We start from the raw sequence: 23,084 nt of genomic DNA on the forward strand, positions 1-23,084 counted from the left end.
TCTTAACTCCCTCTGTTCTCTCTCCATCTTCTTGTTTTCTCTCTCTGTCTTAACTCCCTCTGTTCTCTCTCCATCTTCTTGTTTTCTCTCTCTCTTAACTCCCTCTGTTCTCTCTTCATCTTCTTGTTTTCTCTCTCTCTCTCAACTCCCTCTGTTCTCTCTCCATCTTCTTGTTTTTCTCTCTCTCTTAACTCCCTCTGTTCTCTCTCCATCTTCTTGTTTTCTCTCTCTCTTAACTCCCTCTGTTCTCTCTCCATCTTCTTGTTTTCTCTCTTAACTCCTCTGTTGTCTTTCTTATTTCACGCTCTGCTGCAAGTTAATAACTTCCTCTTTCTCTCTCTCTTTCTCTCTCTGTCGCTCTTTCTCTCTCTCTCGTTCTCTCTCTCTCTCTCTGTCGCTCTTTCTCTCCATTATTACTGAACTGGTTTCTAATTCACAATTAGCCGGAACACAAAGCGTTAAACTTAAATGATTGACCTCTCTCTCGTCACACCTCAAACTGCCTAGATCAATAAGACCTGCTCTCTCTGTTTTTCTAGGAAGGAGAGATGGAGGGTCGAGAGATGGGATTAAAAAACGAGTGGAGCTCTGAGGTTTTTAGTCTATTTTTGATATGCCTGTCTCTCTCTCTCTCTCTCTCTCTCTCTCTCTCGCTCGCTCGCTCTCCTTCCCTTAGTTGCTTTTTCTCAAACTCTCTTTCTCTCCCTTATTCATGCTCTCTCTCTCTCTCTCCTGTGTTTTCTCTGCTTCTCATCCTCCTTAACAATCATCACAGAGTCCTTCAACAGAATCCACAACCTGCATTAGAGATTAGCAGATACAGCCACTGATCAGACTGTTGTTCTGTAGGGGATTAAATGATATTAGATTACATCAGATTATTCAGTCAGGGAATAAGGACAGATTGATTTACTGGCTGCTTACCAAGTGGCACCCTATTTCCTGTATAGTGCACTAATTTTGATGGGCCCTGGTCAAAAGTAGTGCACTATGTAGGGCAGCGATGGACATGGAGGTGGGGGCCACAAAAAAAACGGAACATGAGGGGCCACAGTGGATCTTGGGTCTGTGTTCCCACATCCAGCCCCCCCGTGACAGCGAAGATTACAAAATACGTTTTCATGTTCATTTCCTGTAATCCTGCACATTTTGCCTCGGAGCGTAGGAAACAATTAGCCGTTTTATAGCAAGTTTGCTGCAATTCTATAGATTTTGCCATGGGGCACAGAGAAAAATGTGCCCTTTTACAGCTAATTTCCTGCAATTATATACATTTTGCTGTAGGTTGGAGGCAAGTATTTGTAGTTTTAGTATGATAACTGATGATCGATGGGCCCACCCCCGGTGGATAAATCGGCCATGCTTACTACAAGTTTAGATAGCTGGCCGCTAGTATCATTTACTAACCCCCCCCCCAAAAAAATTGCTGACATGGGCTAATTGAGTGACTGCTGATGCACAACCTATTTTCTAAATTCCCCTTGTGTATTCTACTATTCTAACTCTCAACAGTCAGTTGAGACCCTGACTGAATCTTTTAAAATGTGTTTTGTTATTGGTCCACAGGCCTTCTAAAGGCGAGATGTGGCCTGCAGGCCCTCAGTTGCCCATCCCTAATGTAGATAATAGTGTGGCCTGCAGGGAGCCAGTTGTCCATCCCTAATGTAGAGAATAGTGTGGCCTGCAGGGAGCCAGTTGTCCATCCCTAATGTAGAGAATAGTGTGGCCTGCAGGGAGCCAGTTGTCCATCCCTAATGTAGATAATAGTGTGGCCTGCAGGGAGCCAGTTGTCCATCCCTAATGTAGATAATAGTGTGGCCTGCAGGGAGCCAGTTGTCCATCCCTAATGTAGAGAATAGTGTGGCCTGCAGGGAGCCAGTTGTCCATCCCTAATGTAGAGAATAGTGTGGCCTGCAGGGAGCCAGTTGTCCATCCCTAATGTAGAGAATAGTGTGGCCTGCAGGGAGCCAGTTGTCCATCCCTAATGTAGAGAATAGTGTGGCCTGTAGGGAGCCAGTTGTCCATCCCTAATGTAGAGAATAGTGTGGCCTGCAGGGAGCCAGTTGTCCATCCCTAATGTAGAGAATAGTGTGGCCTGCAGGGAGCCAGTTGTCCATCCCTAATGTAGAGAATAGTGTGGCCTGTAGGGAGCCAGTTGTCCATCCCTAATGTAGAGAATAGTGTGGCCTGCAGGCCCTCAGTTGCCCATCCCTAATGTAGAGAATAGTGTGGCCTGTAGGGAGCCAGTTGTCCATCCCTAATGTAGAGAATAGTGTGGCCTGTAGGGAGCCAGTTGTCCATCCCTAATGTAGAGAATAGTGTGGCCTGCAGGGAGCCAGTTGTCCATCCCTAATGTAGAGAATAGTGTGGCCTGCAGGGAGCCAGTTGTCCATCCCTAATGTAGAGAATAGTGTGGCCTGTAGGGAGCCAGTTGTCCATCCCTAATGTAGAGAATAGTGTGGCCTGCAGGGAGCCAGTTGTCCATCCCTAATGTAGAGAATAGTGTGGCCTGCAGGGAGCCAGTTGTCCATCCCTAATGTAGAGAATAGTGTGGCCTGTAGGGAGCCAGTTGTCCATCCCTAATGTAGAGAATAGTGTGGCCTGTAGGGAGACAGTTGCCCATCCCTAATGTAGAGAATAGTGTGGCCTGTAGGGAGCCAGTTGTCCATCCCTAATGTAGAGAATAGTGTGGCCTGTAGGGAGCCAGTTGTCCATCCCTAATGTAGAGAATAGTGTGGCCTGCAGGCCCTCAGTTGCCCATCCCTAATGTAGAGAATAGTGTGGCCTGTAGGGAGCCAGTTGTCCATCCCTAATGTAGAGAATAGTGTGGCCTGTAGGGAGCCAGTTGTCCATCCCTAATGTAGAGAATAGTGTGGCCTGCAGGGAGCCAGTTGTCCATCCCTAATGTAGAGAATAGTGTGGCCTGCAGGGAGCCAGTTGTCCATCCCTAATGTAGAGAATAGTGTGGCCTGTAGGGAGCCAGTTGTCCATCCCTAATGTAGAGAATAGTGTGGCCTGCAGGGAGCCAGTTGTCCATCCCTAATGTAGAGAATAGTGTGGCCTGCAGGGAGCCAGTTGTCCATCCCTAATGTAGAGAATAGTGTGGCCTGTAGGGAGCCAGTTGTCCATCCCTAATGTAGAGAATAGTGTGGCCTGCAGGGAGCCAGTTGTCCATCCCTAATGTAGAGAATAGTGTGGCCTGTAGGGAGCCAGTTGTCCATCCCTAATGTAGAGAATAGTGTGGCCTGTAGGGAGCCAGTTGTCCATCCCTAATGTAGAGAATAGTGTGGCCTGTAGGGAGCCAGTTGTCCATCCCTAATGTAGAGAATAGTGTGGCCTGTAGGGAGCCAGTTGTCCATCCCTAATGTAGAGAATAGTGTGGCCTGCAGGGAGCCAGTTGTCCATCCCTAATGTAGAGAATAGTGTGGCCTGTAGGGAGCCAGTTGTCCATCCCTAATGTAGAGAATAGTGTGGCCTGTAGGGAGCCAGTTGTCCATCCCTAATGTAGAGAATAGTGTGGCCTGCAGGGAGCCAGTTGTCCATCCCTAATGTAGAGAATAGTGTGGCCTGTAGGGAGCCAGTTGTCCATCCCTAATGTAGAGAATAGTGTGGCCTGCAGGGAGCCAGTTGTCCATCCCTAATGTAGAGAATAGTGTGGCCTGCAGGGAGCCAGTTGTCCATCCCTAATGTAGAGAATAGTGTGGCCTGCAGGGAGCCAGTTGTCCATCCCTAATGTAGAGAATAGTGTGGCCTGCAGGGAGCCAGTTGTCCATCCCTAATGTAGAGAATAGTGTGGCCTGCAGGGAGCCAGTTGTCCATCCCTAATGTAGAGAATAGTGTGGCCTGCAGGGAGCCAGTTGTCCATCCCTAATGTAGAGAATAGTGTGGCCTGTAGGGGCCTGCAGGGAGCCAGTTGTCCATCCCTAATGTAGAGAATAGTGTGGCCTGCAGGGAGCCAGTTGTCCATCCCTAATGTAGAGAATAGTGTGGCCTGCAGGGAGCCAGTTGTCCATCCCTAATGTAGAGAATAGTGTGGCCTGCAGGGAGCCAGTTGTCCATCCCTAATGTAGAGAATAGTGTGGCCTGCAGGGAGCCAGTTGTCCATCCCTAATGTAGAGAATAGTGTGGCCTGCAGGGAGCCAGTTGTCCATCCCTAATGTAGAGAATAGTGTGGCCTGCAGGGAGCCAGTTGTCCATCCCTAATGTAGAGAATAGTGTGGCCTGCAGGGAGCCAGTTGTCCATCCCTAATGTAGAGAATAGTGTGGCCTGCAGGGAGCCAGTTGTCCATCCCTAATGTAGAGAATAGTGTGGCCTGCAGGGAGCCAGTTGTCCATCCCTAATGTAGAGAATAGTGTGGCCTGCAGGGAGCCAGTTGTCCATCCCTAATGTAGAGAATAGTGTGGCCTGTAGGGAGCCAGTTGTCCATCCCTAATGTAGAGAATAGTGTGGCCTGTAGGGGAGTTGTCCATCCCAGTTGTCCATCCCTAATGTAGAGAATAGTGTGGCCTGCAGGGAGCCAGTTGTCCATCCCTAATGTAGAGAATAGTGTGGCCTGCAGGGAGCCAGTTGTCCATCCCTAATGTAGAGAATAGTGTGGCCTGTAGGGAGCCAGTTGTCCATCCCTAATGTAGAGAATAGTGTGGCCTGCAGGGAGCCAGTTGTCCATCCCTAATGTAGAGAATAGTGTGGCCTGTAGGGAGCCAGTTGTCCATCCCTAATGTAGAGAATAGTGTGGCCTGTAGGGAGCCAGTTGTCCATCCCTAATGTAGAGAATAGTGTGGCCTGCAGGGAGCCAGTTGTCCATCCCTAATGTAGAGAATAGTGTGGCCTGCAGGGAGCCAGTTGTCCATCCCTAATGTAGAGAATAGTGTGGCCTGTAGGGAGCCAGTTGTCCATCCCTAATGTAGAGAATAGTGTGGCCTGTAGGGAGCCAGTTGTCCATCCCTAATGTAGAGAATAGTGTGGCCTGTAGGGAGCCAGTTGTCCATCCCTAATGTAGAGAATAGTGTGGCCTGTAGGGAGCCAGTTGTCCATCCCTAATGTAGAGAATAGTGTGGCCTGTAGGGAGCCAGTTGTCCATCCCTAATGTAGAGAATAGTGTGGCCTGCAGGGAGCCAGTTGTCCATCCCTAATGTAGAGAATAGTGTGGCCTGCAGGGAGCCAGTTGTCCATCCCTAATGTAGAGAATAGTGTGGCCTGTAGGGAGCCAGTTGTCCATCCCTAATGTAGAGAATAGTGTGGCCTGCAGGGAGCCAGTTGTCCATCCCTAATGTAGAGAATAGTGTGGCCTGCAGGAGCCAGTTGTCCATCCCTAATGTAGAGAATAGTGTGGCCTGTCCAGGGAGCCAGTTGTCCATCCCTAATGTAGAGAATAGTGTGGCCTGCAGGGAGCCAGTTGTCCATCCCTAATGTAGAGAATAGTGTGGCCTGTAGGGAGCCAGTTGTCCATCCCTAATGTAGAGAATAGTGTGGCCTGTAGGGAGCCAGTTGTCCATCCCTAATGTAGAGAATAGTGTGGCCTGCAGGGAGCCAGTTGTCCATCCCTAATGTAGAGAATAGTGTGGCCTGTAGGGAGCCAGTTGTCCATCCCTAATGTAGAGAATAGTGTGGCCTGTAGGGAGCCAGTTGTCCATCCCTAATGTAGAGAATAGTGTGGCCTGTAGGGAGCCAGTTGTCCATCCCTAATGTAGAGAATAGTGTGGCCTGTAGGGAGCCAGTTGTCCATCCCTAATGTAGAGAATAGTGTGGCCTGCAGGGAGCCAGTTGTCCATCCCTAATGTAGAGAATAGTGTGGCCTGTAGGGAGCCAGTTGTCCATCCCTAATGTAGAGAATAGTGTGGCCTGTAGGGAGCCAGTTGTCCATCCCTAATGTAGAGAATAGTGTGGCCTGCAGGGAGCCAGTTGTCCATCCCTAATGTAGAGAATAGTGTGGCCTGTAGGGAGCCAGTTGTCCATCCCTAATGTAGAGAATAGTGTGGCCTGCAGGGAGCCAGTTGTCCATCCCTAATGTAGAGAATAGTGTGGCCTGTAGGGAGCCAGTTGTCCATCCCTAATGTAGAGAATAGTGTGGCCTGCAGGGAGCCAGTTGTCCATCCCTAATGTAGAGAATAGTGTGGCCTGTAGGGAGCCAGTTGTCCATCCCTAATGTAGAGAATAGTGTGGCCTGTAGGGAGCCAGTTGTCCATCCCTAATGTAGAGAATAGTGTGGCCTGTAGGGTTGTCCATCCCTAATGTAGAGAATTGTAGGGAGCCAGTTGTCCATCCCTAATGTATGGCCTGCAGGGCCCTCAGTTGTCCATCCCTAATGTAGAGAATAGTGTGGCCTGCAGGGAGCCAGTTGTCCATCCCTAATGTAGAGAATAGTGTGGCCTGCAGGGAGCCAGTTGTCCATCCCTAATGTAGAGAATAGTGTGGCCTGCAGGGAGCCAGTTGTCCATCCCTAATGTAGAGAATAGTGTGGCCTGCAGGGAGCCAGTTGTCCATCCCTAATGTAGAGAATAGTGTGGCCTGCAGGGAGCCAGTTGTCCATCCCTAATGTAGAGAATAGTGTGGCCTGCAGGGAGCCAGTTGTCCATCCCTAATGTAGAGAATAGTGGTGCAGGGGCCTGTCCATCCCTAATGTAGAGGGAGCAGGGAGCCAGTTGTCCATCCCTAATGTAGAGAATAGTGTGGCCTGTAGGGAGCCAGTTGTCCATCCCTAATGTAGAGAATAGTGTGGCCTGTAGGGAGACAGTTGTCCATCCCTAATGTAGAGAATAGTGTGGCCTGTAGGGAGACAGTTGTCCATCCCTAATGTAGATAATAGTGTGGCCTGCAGGGAGCCAGTTGTCCATCCCTAATGTAGAGAATAGTGTGGCCTGTAGGGAGCCAGTTGTCCATCCCTAATGTAGAGAATAGTGTGGCCTGTAGGGAGCCAGTTGTCCATCCCTAATGTAGAGAATAGTGTGGCCTGCAGGGAGCCAGTTGTCCATCCCTAATGTAGAGAATAGTGTGGCCTGTAGGGAGCCAGTTGTCCATCCCTAATGTAGAGAATAGTGTGGCCTGTAGGGAGCCAGTTGTCCATCCCTAATGTAGAGAATAGTGTGGCTTGTAGGGAGCCAGTTGTCCATCCCTAATGTAGAGAATAGTGTGGCCTGCAGGGAGCCAGTTGTCCATCCAGCCAGTTGTGTGTGTGTGTGTGTGTGTGTGTGTGTGTGTGTGTGTGTGTGTGTGTGTGTGTGTGTGTGTGTGTGTGTGTGTGTGTGTGTGTGTGTGCGTGTGTGTGAGATTAGTCAGTCAGCTTTGTCGGCCCAGCATTAAACACCAAAATTGGCTAAAGAATATTGTGATAAATAAAAGTACATACTGTATTAATTTAGGGACTGAAAAAAGTGACAGCTGTGCCATATAAATGGCAAAATAGTTGGGAAGAGATTTTCAATGTACTGATTCAAATGCACATGGTCTATGAATTGACACGCAAAACGACGCCAGATTAAAAACTTCAAATTTTTCAACTTAAATTATTATACAAAATTATTGCAACCAATAGAATGTTATATACATGGGGGGATACAGTCTTCCCAGCTCTGCAGATGTTGCTGCGAGGAAGCAGAGTCATTAGATCATTTATTTTGGTACTGTCCGTATGTAGCTTGTTTTTGGTTACAGGTCCAGGAATGGCTGAAGAATTGCAACATTTACCTGGAGATATCTCTGCGGATAGCACTACTGGGGGTTTGAAAAGCCATAGTCAATCGATCAATAATATAATCATTATTTTAGCAATAATGTTTATCTTTAATTTACAATCTGTAGAAACCATGAGAATAGAAAGGTTCAGTATTTTTGTGACGCATCACAGTACAGTTGAAAAATATATGGCAAATAGAAATCCAATATGGATGTTAAGAGATGGATGGGAGAGGTTGAATGGAGCTGGAGGTTGGGACTGGATGGTGTTAAGAGATGGATGGGAGAGGTTGGGACTGGATGGTGTTAAGAGATGGATGGGAGAGGTTGAATGGAGCTGGAGGTTGGGACTGGATGGTGTTAAGAGATGGATGGGAGAGGTTGGGACTGGATGGTGTTAAGAGATGGATGGGAGAGGTTGAATGGAGCTGGAGGTTGGGACTGGATGGTGTTAAGAGATGGATGGGAGAGGTTGAATGGAGCTGGAGGTTGGGACTGGATGGTGTTAAGAGATGGATGGGAGAGGTTGGGACTGGATGGTGTTAAGAGATGGATGGGAGAGGTTGAATGGAGCTGGAGGTTGGGACTGGATGGTGTTAAGAGATGGATGGGAGAGGTTGGGACTGGATGGTGTTAAGAGATGGATGGGAGAGGTTGAGACTGGGTGGTGTTAAGAGATGGATGGGAGAGGTTGAGACTGGATGGCGTTAAGAGATGGATGGGAGAGGTTGGGACTGGATGGTGTCTGTAAAATGTATATAGGTTCAGAACATATGTGAAATAGCACAATTGCCTAGAAGCAGCATTTTAGCCTTATAAAATTATCAACTTGGATTAGCTAACACAACGTGCCATTGGAACACAGGAGTGATGGTTGCTGATAATGGGCCTCTGTACGCCTATGTAGATATGCCATTAAAAATCTGTCGTTTCCAGCTACAATAGTCATTTACAACATTAACAATGTCTAAACTGTATTTCTGATCAATTTGATGTTATTTTAGTGGACAAAAAATGTGCTTTTCTTGAAAAACAAGGACATTTCTAAATGACCCCAAACTTTTGAACGGTAGTGTATATTTACCCTCAAAATATATAGGCGATTGGAAATGATGCAGACAATTACATTGATGGAAGCAACAATCTATCCGCAACGTTAAAGCTGATCCACACCCTAAATAGATATACACTTTAAAAAAAAATATGTAACCTACAACCACACACAAAATCAAATGAAATGTTATTTGTCACATGCTTGGGGAACAACAGGTGTAGACTAACAGTAAAATGTTTATTTTATTTTCCAACAATGCAGAGAGAAAAATACAGATAAAAAATGAAACAATAATAATTGTATATTTATATATATATATTAAAATAGTGACATGAGGAATAAATACACAATGAATAACGTAATAACAATAATGAGTAAAAATAACATGTCTATATACTGTACAGAGAGTACCAGTACTGAGTCAATGTGCAGGGGTACAAGGTAATTATGATAGCTATGTACATATAGTTTGTGCCCTCTTCACAGCTGTGTAGGTGTGTCTATGGACCATGTTAATTCCTTAGTGATGTGGACACAGAGGAACTGGAATCTCTAAACCAGCAGTGGATGAGGGCTTGCTCACCTTTCTGTTTCTTATAGTCCACAATCACATCCTTTGCCTTGCTGATGGTGAGGGAGAGGTTGTTGTCGTGGCACCACACTGCCAGGTCCCTGACCTCCTCCCTATATGGTGCCTCATCGTCGTTGGTGATCAGTCCTACCACCGTTGTGTCGTCAGGTAACTTGATGCTGGTGTTGGAGTTGTGCACGTCCACGCAGTCGTGCAGCAGGTGACTAAGCACACACCCCTGAGGGGCCACCGTGTTGATGGTCAGCGTGGCAGAAGTGTTGTTGCCTACCTTCAACACCTGGGGGCGGCCCATCAGGAAGTCCAGGAACCAGTTGCAGAGGAAGGTGTTCAGTCCCAGGGTTATGAGCTTGAGGGGACTAGGGTGAATGCTGAGCTGTAGTCAATGGCGATAGTAATTTGATAGTAATTCGGTATGTTATCTTGCCATTCTTGACACTTGCCAGCTAGTCAGTGGATGCTCTGAGTATGTGTTCTGGTATTCTGTCTGTTGTTAACCTGTTAACCTGTTTAAATGTCTTACTCACATCGGCTATGGAGAGCGAGATCACACAGTCGTCCAGAACAGCTGGTGTTCTCATGCATGGTTCAGGGTTGCTTGCCTCAAAGCGAGCATAGAAGGCATTTAACTCGATCTTAGTCCTGTATTGACATTTTGCCTGTTTGATGGCTTGACGGAGGTCATAGCAGGATTTCTCATAAGCGTCTGGATTGAATGCGGCAGCTCTAGCCTTTAGCTCAGTACTAATGAAGCCGGTGACTGATGTGGTAAACTCCTCAGTGTTATTGGATGAATCCCAGGACATATTCCAGTCTGTGCTAGCGAAACAGTCCTGTAGATTAGCATCCGCTTCATTGGACAACGTCTGTATTGAGGACCTACCAGCGTCACTGGTACTTCCTGTTAGAGTTTTTGCTTGTAAGCAGGAAGCACACACGCACATTCCTTATTGCTTGGCAGTTGGCACCGTGTCGCTGTCAATCTACTGGTATCATTAAAGAATCTAATGTCATTTTTCTCCTGATTTCTGACCTCACTGTGTTTCATTTTCCTCCTGATTTCTGACCTCACTGTGTTTCATTTTCCTCCTGATTTCTGACCTCACTGTGTTTCATTTTCCTCCTGATTTCTGACCTCACTGTGTGTAATTTTCCTCCTGATTTCTGACCTCACTGTGTTTCATTTTCCTCCTGATTTCAGACCTCACTGTGTTTCATTTTCCTCCTGATTTCTGACCTCACTGTGTGTCATTTTCCTCCTGATTTCTGACCTCACTGTGTTTCATTTTCCTCCTGATTTCTGACCTCACTGTGTTTCATTTTCCTCCTGATTTCTGACCTCACTGTGTTTCATTTTCCTCCTGATTTCTGACCTCACTGTGTTTCATTTCCTCCTGATTTCTGACCTCACTGTGTTTCATTTTCCTCCTGATTTCTGACCTCACTGTGTTTCATTTTCCTCCTGATTTCTGACCTCACTGTGTTTCATTTTCCTCCTGATTTCTGACCTCACTGTGTGTCATTTTCCTCCTGATTTCTGACCTCACTGTGTTTCATTTTCCTCCTGATTTCTGACCTCACTGTGTGTCATTTTCCTCCTGATTTCTGACCTCACTGTGTTTCATTTTCCTCCTGATTTCTGACCTCACTGTGTTTCATTTTCCTCCTGATTTCTGACCTCACTGTGTGTCATTTTCCTCCTGATTTCTGACCTCACTGTGTTTCATTTTCCTCCTGATTTCTGACCTCACTGTGTGTCATTTTCCTCCTGATTTCTGACCTCACTGTGTGTCATTTTCCTCCTGATTTCTGACCTCACTGTGTTTCATTTCCTCCTGATTTCTGACCTCACTGTGTGTCATTTTCCTCCTGATTTCTGACCTCACTGTGTTTCATTTTCCTCCTGATTTCTGACCTCACTGTGTTTCATTTTCCTCCTGATTTCTGACCTCACTGTGTGTCATTTTCCTCCTGATTTCTGACCTCACTGTGTTTCATTTTCCTCCTGATTTCTGACCTCACTGTGTGTCATTTTCCTCCTGATTTCTGACCTCACTGTGTTTCATTTTCCTCCTGATTTCTGACCTCACTGTGTGTCATTTTCCTCCTGATTTCTGACCTCACTGTGTTTCATTTTCCTCCTGATTTCTGACCTCACTGTGTGTCATTTTCCTCCTGATTTCTGACCTCACTGTGTTTCATTTTCCTCCTGATTTCTGACCTCACTGTGTGTCATTTTCCTCCTGATTTCTGACCTCACTGTGTGTCATTTTCCTCCTGATTTCTGACCTCACTGTGTTACATTTTCTTCTACAGTATTTTGATGTTTCAGCAAGACTGATTTTGTGTGTGTGTGTGTGTGTGTGTGTGTGTGTGTGTGTGTGTGTGTGTGTGTGTGTGTGTGTGTGTGTGTGTGTGTGTGTGTGTGTGTGTGTGTGTGTGTGTGTGTGTGTGTGTGTGTGAGAGAGAGAGAGCAGCGACAGCTGTTTTTTAGTGTCGGATCAACTTCAGAACTTTGGAATTGGTGTTTTTAGTCCCCTTGCTGAGTTCAGGAGTTTTTCGCTCCTCCTCAACCCCCTCTCTCTCTCCCCTCTTCCCTCCCTCCCTCCCTCCCTCCCTCCCTCCCTCCCTCCCTCCCTCCCTCCCTCCCTCCCTCCCTCCCTCCCTCCCTATTCAGCACTATTCCCTGTTCTCTAACTGTAACAATCCTCTCTGAGGACGTCAGCCTTGTTTCACTCCTCCATCCTGCTCCCTCCTTTCACCTTTTCCCCTCCCCTTTTCACCTCTTCTCTCTCTCTTCTCCGCCCCCCTACATCCCTCTCTCTTCTCCGCCCCCCTACATCCCTCCCTTTCTCTCTGCTGTAACAGCTCTGAAGATGTCAGTGTTCTTTCAGACATAAAATACCGCCTGCCACAGCAACGGTTGTTTTAGCAATGACCACACAGCAACAGCTACACGGTAATGAGTAGGGAGCATGGTGGTGGGACGGCTTGAGCTGCCCTCCTCTCCTTGAACCTGTGTGTGTGTGTGTGTGTGTGTGTGTGTGTGTGTGTGTGTGTGTGTGTGTGTGTGTGTGTGTGTGTGTGTGTGTGTGTGTGTGTGTGTGTGTGTGTGTGTGTGTGTGTGCGTGAGTATGATGTTTTTGCTCAGCAGACTCCCCATCCGTGGTAACTTACTGGCAGCCTCCACTTCTTCCTCTCACTATGTATATTTTCATATACATGTTTGCCTTTGAGTTCCCTTGTGTGTGTGTGTGTGTGCACACTGTCATTTCCTGGTTTTGTGTGCATTGTTTGTGTACCCCGCTGGCATGTGTAGGCGGAGGTGGGGCTTTCGGGTGTGTGTGTGTGTGAGAGGGGGTTTTGGGCCACAAGGGAAATAAGATCAAGCCTGGCAGAAAAAGCCCCCCCTCCTTAATGTCCTCCTACTCCCCCCCTCCTCCTTTCCCCCCATCTCTCTCTTTGATCCATTGTGTCGTGTCTCTCCTCTGAAGTGGGGTTCAGTTGTGTCCCGATAGAGATGATGAGGAAAACATATACAACAAACATCCATCAATGATGTCATGAATTAAAGCTAGTATAGCATTTAGGTGCTGTTGTCGTTGCAGTAGTAGTAGAAGGATGCAGTATGAGGAGTTTTGATTGTAGTCGTAGCAGTAGAGGTAGTAGCAGCAGCAGTAGTAGCAGCAGTAGCAATAGTAGTAGAGGTAGTAGTAGTAGTAGTAGTAGTAGTAGTAGTAGTAGTAGTAGTAGTAGTAGTAGTAGTAACAGCACTAGTAGTAGTGTGTGTGTGTGTGTGTGTGTGTGTGTGTGTGTGTGTGTGTGTGTGTGTGTGTGTGTGTGTGTGTGTGTGTGTGTGTGATAGAATGGATAGTAGTAGAGGTAGTAGTAGTAGTAGTAACAGTAGTAGTAGTTGTAGTAGCAGCAGTAGTAGCAACAGCGCTAGTAGTAGTGTGTGTGTGTGTGTGTGTGTGTGTGTGTGTGTGTGTGTGTGTGTGTGTGTGTGTGTGTGTTGAAAAGACCACAGCAGCTTCTCGATAGGCCTACATAGTTTTTTTCAATGACTTCATACTTTTCCTTCTTTCTTCATTAGCAAAATAAAACCCTCAGAGCTCCACTCACATTTTAGTCCCTTGTCTCGACCCTCCACCCCACCTTCCTAGAAGAACAGAGAGAGCCTGTTGATCAGGGCAGTTCGGGGTGTGACGAGAGACAAGTCAATCCGTGTAATGCTACACGCTAGTTGTGAATTAGAGAGAGAGTTATTAACTTTCAGCAGAGCGTGAAGTGGAGAAAGACAACAAGAAAAGGGGGAGTTACGAGAGAAAGAGTGAGGGAGAAGTGAAATAGAGGAGACAAAGGGGTAGAGTGTCCCCCACCAAACAGGAGAGAGGGGTAGAGTGTCACCCACCAAACAGGAGAGAGGGGTAGAGTGTCACCCACCAAACAGGAAAGAGGGGTAGAGTGTCACCCACCAAACAGGAAAGAGGGGTAGAGTGTCACCCACCAAATAGGAGAGAGGGGTAGAGTGTCACCCACCAAACAGGAGAGAGGGGTAGAGTGTCACCCACCAAACAGGAAAGAGGGGTAGAGTGTCACCCACCAAACAGGAGAGAGGGGTAGAGTGTCACCCACCAAACAGGAGAGAGGGGTAGAGTGTCACCCACCAAACAGGAGAGAGGGGTAGAATGTCACCCACCAAACAGGAAAGAGGGGTAGAATGTCACCCACCAAACAGGAGAGAGGGGTAGAGTGTCACCCACCAAACAGGAGAGAGGGGTAGAGTGTCACCCACCAAACAGGAGAGAGGGGTAGAATGTCACCCACCAAACAGGAAAGAGGGGTAGAGTGTCACCCACCAAACAGGAGAGAGGGGTAGAGTGTCACCCACCAAACAGGAGAGAGGGGTAGAATGTCACCCACCAAACAGGAAAGAGGGGTAGAATGTCACCCACCAAACAGGAGAGAGGGGTAGAGTGTCACCCACCAAACAGGAGAGAGGGGTAGAGTGTCACCCACCAAACAGGAAAGAGGGGTAGAGTGTCACCCACCAAACAGGAGAGAGGGGTAGAGTGTCACCCACCAAACAGGAGAGAGGGGTAGAGTGTCACCCACCAAACAGGAAAGAGGGGTAGAGTGTCACCCACCAAACAGGAGAGAGGGGTAGAGTGTCACCCACCAAACAGGAGAGAGGGGTAGAGTGTCACCCACCAAACAGGAGAGAGGGGTAGAGTGTCACCCACCAAACAGGAGAGAGGGGTAGAGTGTTACCCACCAAACAGGAAAGAGGAGTAGAGTGTCACCCACCAAACAGGAGAGAGGGGTAGAGTGTCACCCACCAAACAGGAAAGAGGGGTAGAGTGTCACCCACCAAACAGGAGAGAGGGGTAGAGTGTCACCCACCAAACAGGAGAGAGGGGTAGAGTGTCACCCACCAAACAGGAGAGAGGGGTGAGGGAGAGGGGGGAGATAAAGGGGAGAGAAATAAGGATATGGATGGGGGAGAGAAAGAAGGGTGGGGAGGAAGAGGGAGGAGGAGGAGGAGGAGGAGGAGGGAGCGATAGAACAGAGCGAGAGAAGGGAGATAGAAGAGAGTGGGAGAGGGAGGGATTGAAGAGAGAGTGAGAAAGGAGAGGGGAAGAGTGGTGAGGTCAGGAATACGCTGAGTCATCCTGACTGGTCTCATGATGATCGCTCAGCGGTTGCAACAATGGCTGCCCTTCATCTCACACACACACACACACACACACACACACACACACACACACACACACACACACACACACAGTGCTATGGGACAGCGTCTTCACATCTCTGACTGAATGAGGCTTGTTGTGTGGAGCAATGACCCAGCTAGCACCTCTGTGTGTGGAATTGATCTCACCTCATTCACAGCCCTCGTGATTGTCACTTATCTCTTTTTGTTGGTTTTTCAATTCAATTTCAATTTAAGGGCTTTATTGGCTTGGGAAACATATGTTAATAAACAATTACATTTCAAATGTCATTGTGTCTTTCTCTCTCTTCATCTACTTGCTTCTCTCTCTCTATCCGTGTCTATGGTATTCCCCTGGACTCTGTCCAAATGCTCATCTCTCTCCCTGTTGGTCCCTGGCCAACCAATCAGAACGCTTGATGGGTGTTCTAGAGCTCTGACACCACAGGCCCTGCCACACTAACCACCAACAAACAGGAAGTGTCTGTGTGTGTTTCTTTGAGTGTGTGTTCTCACTTTCATTGTGACAGTTTGTAGATGAGTTGCAGACTTTCTTATACTGAGCTAAGCACTGCCTCTTCTCTCTCTCTCTCTCTCAATTCAATTTCAATTTAAGGCCTTTATTGGCATGGGAAACATATGTTAAGATTGTCAAAGCAAGTGAAGTAGATAATAAACAAAAGTGAAATAAAACAACAAAAATGAACAGTAAACATTACACTCACAGAAGTTCCCAAAAAATAAAGACATTTCAAATGTGATATTATGTATTTTCTCTCCGTCTCCGTCCTGTCTGCAGGTGTGTTCAGAGGGGGCTGGTTCTCGTGGCATGTCGACCACTAATAAGGGAAACAAGGCCTTGAAGGTGAGAACTCGCGCTGGACTGATGTAGAAATATATGATAATGTATCCAAGAAAGGTATTTCTCTCTTACCTGCTACTGCAGAGGTGTCAGACTCGTTCCACTGAGGGACAAGTGGTTTTTTCCTTTCTTTCAATTAAGACCTGGACACCAGGTGAGGGGAGTTCTTTACTCATTAGTGACCTTAATTCATCAATCAAGTACAAGGGAGGAGCGAAAACTCACAGACACAAGGACCTCCGTGGAATGAGTTTGACACGTGTACGACGGCCTCTCCATGTCTTCTTCCTAACTCACCTCCCTCTCTCCCTCTCCCTCTCCTCCCTCCCCCTCTCCTCCCTCCCCCTCTCCTCCCTCCCCCTCTCTCCCTCCCCCTCTCCTCCCTCCCTCCCCCTCTCCTCCCTCCCCTCAGGTGAAGAGGGAGCCGGGGGAGAATGGGACCACCCTGACAGATGATGAGCTGGTGACTATGTCCGTCCGGGAGCTCAACCAGCACCTCCGCGGCCTCACCAAGGATGAGATCCTGCAGCTGAAACAGCGCCGGCGCACCCTGAAGAACCGTGGCTACGCCGCCAGCTGCCGAGTCAAACGGGTCACCCAGAAGGAGGAGCTGGAGAAGCAGAAGTCACAGCTTCAACAGGAAGTGGATAAGTTGGCGTCGGAGAACGCCAGCATGAGGGCGGAGCTCGATCACCTGAGGTCGAAGTACGAGGCGCTACAGAGTTTTGCAAGGACTGTGGCGAGGAGCCCGGGAGTGGGGTTAGGGGTCGGGGGTCAGAGGGGAGGTGGTGGGGTCGGGTCGGTGATCGGGCCACTCATACCGGGGAAAGTGGCGGCGACGAGTGTCATCACGATAGTGAAGTCTAAAACGGACGCGCGGTCTTAGTAGCAGGCTGGGTCCAGGAGGGATGAGAGGAAAAAGGGAGGGAAGGGAGAGGAGGAGAAGAAGCTAATTCGGACTATTTAAAAATGAAACCATTGGTCAGTGCATCGTCATTGAGCACAGGACAGAATTTAATCAGGTGAGGTGGCCCCCCTTTGAGAAAATATCACACCCTGGATAGTAATTACTGTGTTTCTACTGTTATTTTGTAACTGTTGTACACGAGGTCCAAAGTTGTAATTTTTATGTAATGTAGTTATGCGTGTGTTGTGTCATGGAATACTGTGAACTTCATCCGTGGCCGACTTTCGTTTTGGTATCATTCTATTTGGCTGTGATTTCTCTGAAAACAACTGTTTTGTACCCAACGGGCTTCCGTACTCACAGGCACTTCCTTGTTGTGCAGAAACAGCTTGCAGAGCCATCGATTTATTTAATGTTTTATCATAAAAATGACAGAGAATTGTATTTTGTAACCGCTCATTGCACAAGAGAGACAAGATACTTTCAGAAAAGTGAGGGTCTTCAGGAAGAGGTTGTTTTGGTTATTTTACATTTTTTTGGTTCTTTTCACCCTTTTTTCTCCTCAATTGGAAGGTACAGTCTTGTCCCAGCGCTGAAACTCCCGTACGGACTTGGGAGAGGCGAAGGTCGAGAGCCATGCGTCCTCCGAACCATGACCCTGCCAAGAACCAGAAGCCAGCCGCACCAATGTGTCGGAGGAAACACAGTACAACTGCCGACCGAAGTCAGCCTGCATGCGCCCGGCCCACCACAAGGAGTCGCTAGAGCACGATGGGCCACCTGTGCGCCCTTGGTCTGTAACGACGCCACTCGGGAGGCCTAAAGAGGTTGTGTTTTATCACAGGTGTGTTCACCTGTGCTTAATGTTATGCACTGACCAATTATTACCAATCTCCATACAGGCCAGAGGGGTCTAGGCATCTAATCGCCAAGTGTTGTCCTGTTCCTGTCTGTCTGGGATTGTGTACTATACTGTAGTATTAGCCATCGGGATTCCATTGACTGACACGTGTTTATGTGACTAGGCAATTACTCCATTCAAAAACTAACTGAAAAATCAACATTTTAGTCAAAAATGTATAGAATTTAAATATAGTCAATTTGAATGTTTTTCTAATTTATTGTTAGATTTGATTTTGTTTCATTTTTTGGGGGAATAGCAATAACATACTAATGTTACTATGAGGTATTTTGTTGACATGGCCAATATTTCAACTGTCAAAATAATTATTTAAAAATTATTTTTATTTTCAGTTTTTAAAACAGTGGACTGTTCAATCTGTTAGTTGGGTGTAATTCTCACAAGTTTTACCATAAAGTTATCAGTGTGAGTGACGTTACGTATTCTTCAAAGGATTCTTTGTCTACATATGGTCACATCTTGAATTTTATAAATTACATAAAGTATCTTTACATTATTTATAAAAGACCTTTAAAAAATAATCAAGGTAAAAATTGTTTGATATTTCCTCTTTTTTGCAATTGTACCAAAAGTGGCTTAACTATTGAAGTTGATAGCTTTGTCTTTCTAGTGACTAGGCGCGTGTGGTTGTTATGGTGACCGTGAGGCTAGCGCGTGGTGGCGTGACGTTGTAATGTACAGTACGTGACGAGGTAATGATAATATTATTGTTCACTGCGTTGTTGTTATGGATACGTGATGCTGTTTTAATTTAAAGCGGGTGACGTAGTCGAAGGTCCCTATGCTCTGCCCATATCCCTATGTAACAGTGGTGGTTGTATTAATTGATGTTTATTAATACTTAATACAGGTGTTATTAATGTGTTATAAACATGCATTACATAAATTACAAAGTCTCTCTGAATAGGAACTATTTATTTAGCAACTGAACGTCTAAATGTATAAAAGCCTGAATATTCAAAATGAGTTCGACAAACTGGGAGAATAAAGAGATACAGCGTTACCAAGATACAGCGTTTCCTAGGATACCCAAACTACTGCAAGGGTGTAACGACTGGGATATGGGCCTAAGATTACATCACCCGTGCTCTTTGAATAAGTTCGATTTTTGTGACGTGATTTATAGAATTATTTTCTTTGCTCTGTATATAATTCTATGTTATGGATATGTTTAATGCAGACTGCATTGCCCATGTTTCCGTTTGTTTGTTTATGCTATTCTGTAAATGCCAGGGAAGAAACACTGTTGTCTGCTATCTGTTTCTGTTGGGTCATAGAAATCCTCTCATTCAAGGATTATACAAGTTCCCCGTACCGAGATGGTCCATTTCCATTCTACTGGTCAGTATCATTCTGTGGGCCCGGTATGGTTTGGTCTGTCTAAAAGCAGGCTTTTCCCACAGACAGAAAGTTTGTTACAGCATGGTTTTGCCTGTCCATTACCCACGTAGGTTCTTTTGTTATTTGGGTACTTAGTTGAATTGTCCGCAACTTCTAGAGTACAAATGATCAATTTCCACATTGTTTTATAATCACCCTTATATTGCCGTTAACTAGATATCAAACCGAGACAGTATTGAATATGTTTTGCTTCATCTTCATAATAGGTTGGGGAAACCCTGCCATAGGCTTTAATGGAAGTTACTGCTGTGCAGTAGAGGGGAATGCTCTCTCTCTTTACACACAGTAGCTAAATGGGGAGGAAAGGGGGAAAAGGGAGGAGGAAAGGGGGGGAAAGGAAGGAGGAAAGGGGGGAGGAAAGGAGGAAAGGGGGGAGGAAAGGGGGAAATGGGAGGAGGAAAGGGGGAGGAGGAAAGGAGGAAAGGGGGGAGGAAAAGGGAGGAGGAAAGGGGGGGGGGGAAAGGGAGGAGGAGAGGGGGGGAAAAGGGGGGGGGGGAAAGGGGGGAAAAGGGAGGAGGAAAGGGGGGGGGAAAGGGGGGGGGAAAAGGGGGAGGAAAGGGGGGAAAGGGGAGGAGGAAAGGGGGAAAAGGGAGGAGGAAAGGGGGGGAGGAAAGGAGGAAAGGGGGGAAAAGGGAGGAGGAAAGGGGGGGAAAGGGAGGAGGAAAGGGGGGGGAAGGAGGAAAGGGGGGGGGGGAGGAAAGGGGGGGAAATGGGAGGAGGAAAGGGGGAGGAGGAAAGGAGGAAAGGGGGGGGAGGAAAAGGGAGGAGGAAAGGGGGGGGAAAGGGGGAAAAGGGAGGAGGAAAGGGGGGGAGGAGGAAAGGGGGGAAAGGGGAGGAGGAAAGGGGGGAAAAGGGAGGAGGAAAGGGGGGTGTTAAAAGTATAGAAACTGTTAAAGCCACAGGAATGGTTGCACTGATGGTTTGATCAAGAGAAAGAACAGAGTGCTGCAAATCTCGACTGAAAAGGTTTGATAAGAAAGAACCCTTTCCTTATCTCTCTAACGTTGAAACTCACACATCTGGCATTTAGGTGTATGTACTGTATGGAGTGATAAAAATGTAAAAATATCTATTTTGATTATCTTTTAAATGGGCAAAAAATATATATTGTTTGACTGGTGATCTGTGAAATTGTTCTGATGGAGTTTTTGGTCCTCGTAATCTCTTTCCTCCTCCCATTTGCTTTTGTAACTTCTGATGTTGTTCTACTTTTGACTGTGGCAAGTCCTGTGGCGTTTCAACATTCTGTGAGCAATGTGTTAAGGGTTTTTGGAGAAACATTTTAATGTACTCAAATTAGATAACGTAAAGCAAAAAGTGCCACCACCAAGTTATATTAGTTCAGCTTGTTTAGTTTTGATTGTTTTGTTGATTTGTTCCTCCTCTTGTTGTCGAGCACACATGAATGTTGTCGTGGTGACTGTTGTCAAGTGAACGTCTATATATGCAAAAACTGGGTGGGGCTTAAGGAAGGAGGCGGAGCTAGAACTGCTAGAGCTTGATGAGTAGTGATGTCGTGGTTGGTGGTCTAAAAGTTGTTGTCAGCTTAATAAACTGCAGGTACAGTGTGACTGAGGTCAATATCTTTTATACAAAGTGCTTATCTATATAACCCCCCCCCTCCCCTCCCCATAACACACCACATGTTGGGTCAACTGGTGAGCATATGACTATATCAGGGGTGTTTCTGTCTATGCCTCCCAAATTACACCCTATTCCCTTCATAGTGCACTATAAAAGGAATTAGGTGTAATTTGGGACACAGTCTGTGTGTGTCTCCAAAGTATACAATGATCAGTGAAAAGCTATGAAAACAAGTAGTAGAGTTTGTGAATATGGGAATTATTAGTAACAAATGACCTGGAAATGTAAAAAATCTGTGTTTTGTAAAATGTTCTCGATGGGGTGTAATACATCATTATATCTCAGTGTCACAGTACTTTGTAAGGGGAAACACCCTAATGTGACAGGGAGTCCATTTCACTGTAAGTATTTATTAATTGATAACTAAATTATTGTACTTTTGTTTGCTATTTGTAGATAAGTAATGCTGATGTATTGGTAACCATGGGAATTAACTGTTTTGTCATCGACCCTTTAATTTATTGATGTACATACTGTATTGGTTGTTGATAAACAGTTGACTTTATTTTGTATATGACCAATAAACACAATTTGAAGAGGACAAACTGTATATTCCCTATTGTTCCATAGTTATATAGGGGTCCAAATCACTTTGTGCTTTATAAGTCCTGTGGGGTCCTGTGTGGCTCAGTCGGTAGAGCATGGCGCTTGCAACGCCAAGCGTCGTGGGTTCGATTCCCGCTGGGACCACCCATATGTAAAAGTAGTGGCCCCAGCCGACTTGTAAGTCGCTTTGGACAAAAGCGTCTGTTAAATGGGATATATTATTATTATTAAGTCATGAGCCAGCAGACAGGCACCATAGGAGTTGGCAAGACTGCACACACTGGGATCATACTGGGATCTGGGACCAGGCTATAGGCTATAATGTGACAATATGATGATGCAGACAGGCATGACAAGGACCATAGGAGTTGGCAAGACTGCACAAACTGATCTGGGACCAGGCTATAGGCTATAATGTGACTATATGATGATGCAGACAGGCATGACAGGGACCATAGGAGTTGGCAAGACTGCACAAACTGATCTGGGACCAGACTATTTTTTGCCTTTATTTAACCAGGCAAGTCAGTTAAGAACAAATTCTTATTTTCAATAACGGCCTAGGAACAGTGGGTTAACTGCCTGTTCAGGGGCAGAATGACAGATTTGTACCTTGTCGGCTCGGGGGTTTGAGCTTGCAACCTTCCGGTTACTAGACCAACGCTCTAACCACTAGGCTACCCTGCCGCCCCTATAGGCTATAATGTGACTCTAACATGATGCAGACAGGCATGACAGGGACCATAAGAGTTGGCAAGACTGCACAAACTGATCTGGGACCAGGCTATAGGCTATAATGTGACTATATGATGACGCAGACAGGCATGACAGGGACCATAGGAGTTGGCATGTCTGCACAAACTGATCTGGGACCAGGCTATAGGCTATAATGTGACTATATGATGATGCCTGAAATAAGTCTTTGTGGTCAGTCAATGTGTTGACTTTTTCAAGTCCTGGTGCATTTTCTAGTCTATTCTGTTGTTTTATATTACAGTATTGTAGTCTGCCTGACTGTCTGACGATGAGGTGTTTCTTCTGGTTCGTTCATCTTTATTTCAACTTCAAAGTCGGCATCCCAAATGACACCCTATTCCCTTTCTTTAGTGCACTACTCGTCAAAAGCAGTGCACTGTATAGGGAATAGGGTGGCATTTGGGACACAGGCAACTACTCGTCAAAAGTGGTGCACTGTATAGGGAATAGGGTGCCATTTGGGACACAGGCAACTACTCGTCAAAAGCAGTGCACTGTATAGGGAATAGGGTGCCATTTGGGACACAGGCAACTACTCGTCAAAAGCAGTGCACTGTATAGGGAATAGGGTGCCATTTGGGACACAACCAACACCTTATTTTCTCTTTCCAGTGGAATCCAGTTAAAAGTGGGGCGATGGAGGATGACTTAATTCCAGTAACCTCTCAGCGGCGGACATATTTCTGTCCCAGATATCAGTACAAAAGAGCAGAGGTCTCCGTTGCTGATCTAGACCTGGTTTATCGCTATACTGTGACGGATTGATACCTTCCTAGGAACTAAGTAGTGCACTATATAGAGAATAGGGCGCCAGGATGCATAGGGCTCTGGTAAAGGTTGTACACTATTATAATGAATAGGGTGCCATCCTCTGTCTGCCCTAGTTCTATCAACACTATCCATCCACAACATGTATCTGTCCCTGCTCCATTTTTCTCTCCCTCCATCCTCCTCTCACTGCTCACATGACCATTTGTGACCTCTAACGTGAGAAACGCTTGAATAATGATTAATA

At 46.4% G+C, this 23,084-nt stretch overlaps 1 protein-coding gene across 2 annotated transcripts in view; it reads left to right on the forward strand.

The window, feature by feature from the left end:
- LOC135531090 (transcription factor MafG-like) overlaps nt 1-19,379 on the forward strand; it is a 28,843-nt gene extending 9,464 nt beyond the window's left edge. Inside the window, exons 2-4 of one of the 2 annotated variants that reach the window (XM_064959210.1) lie at nt 540-593; nt 15,831-15,896; nt 16,306-19,379. In XM_064959210.1, coding sequence (XP_064815282.1) covers nt 549-593; nt 15,831-15,896; nt 16,306-16,779 — 585 coding nt within the window. In that variant the 5' untranslated portion in view covers nt 540-548 and the 3' untranslated portion in view covers nt 16,780-19,379. The remainder of the gene's footprint in view (nt 1-539; nt 594-15,830; nt 15,897-16,305) is intronic. The other variant, XM_064959211.1, reaches the window with a different exon arrangement.
- Nucleotides 19,380-23,084: the final 3,705 nt, after the last annotated feature.

This window comes from Oncorhynchus masou, unplaced genomic scaffold, assembly GCF_036934945.1.
Source record: "Oncorhynchus masou masou isolate Uvic2021 unplaced genomic scaffold, UVic_Omas_1.1 unplaced_scaffold_1510, whole genome shotgun sequence".
Classification (NCBI taxonomy): domain Eukaryota; kingdom Metazoa; phylum Chordata; class Actinopteri; order Salmoniformes; family Salmonidae; genus Oncorhynchus; species Oncorhynchus masou.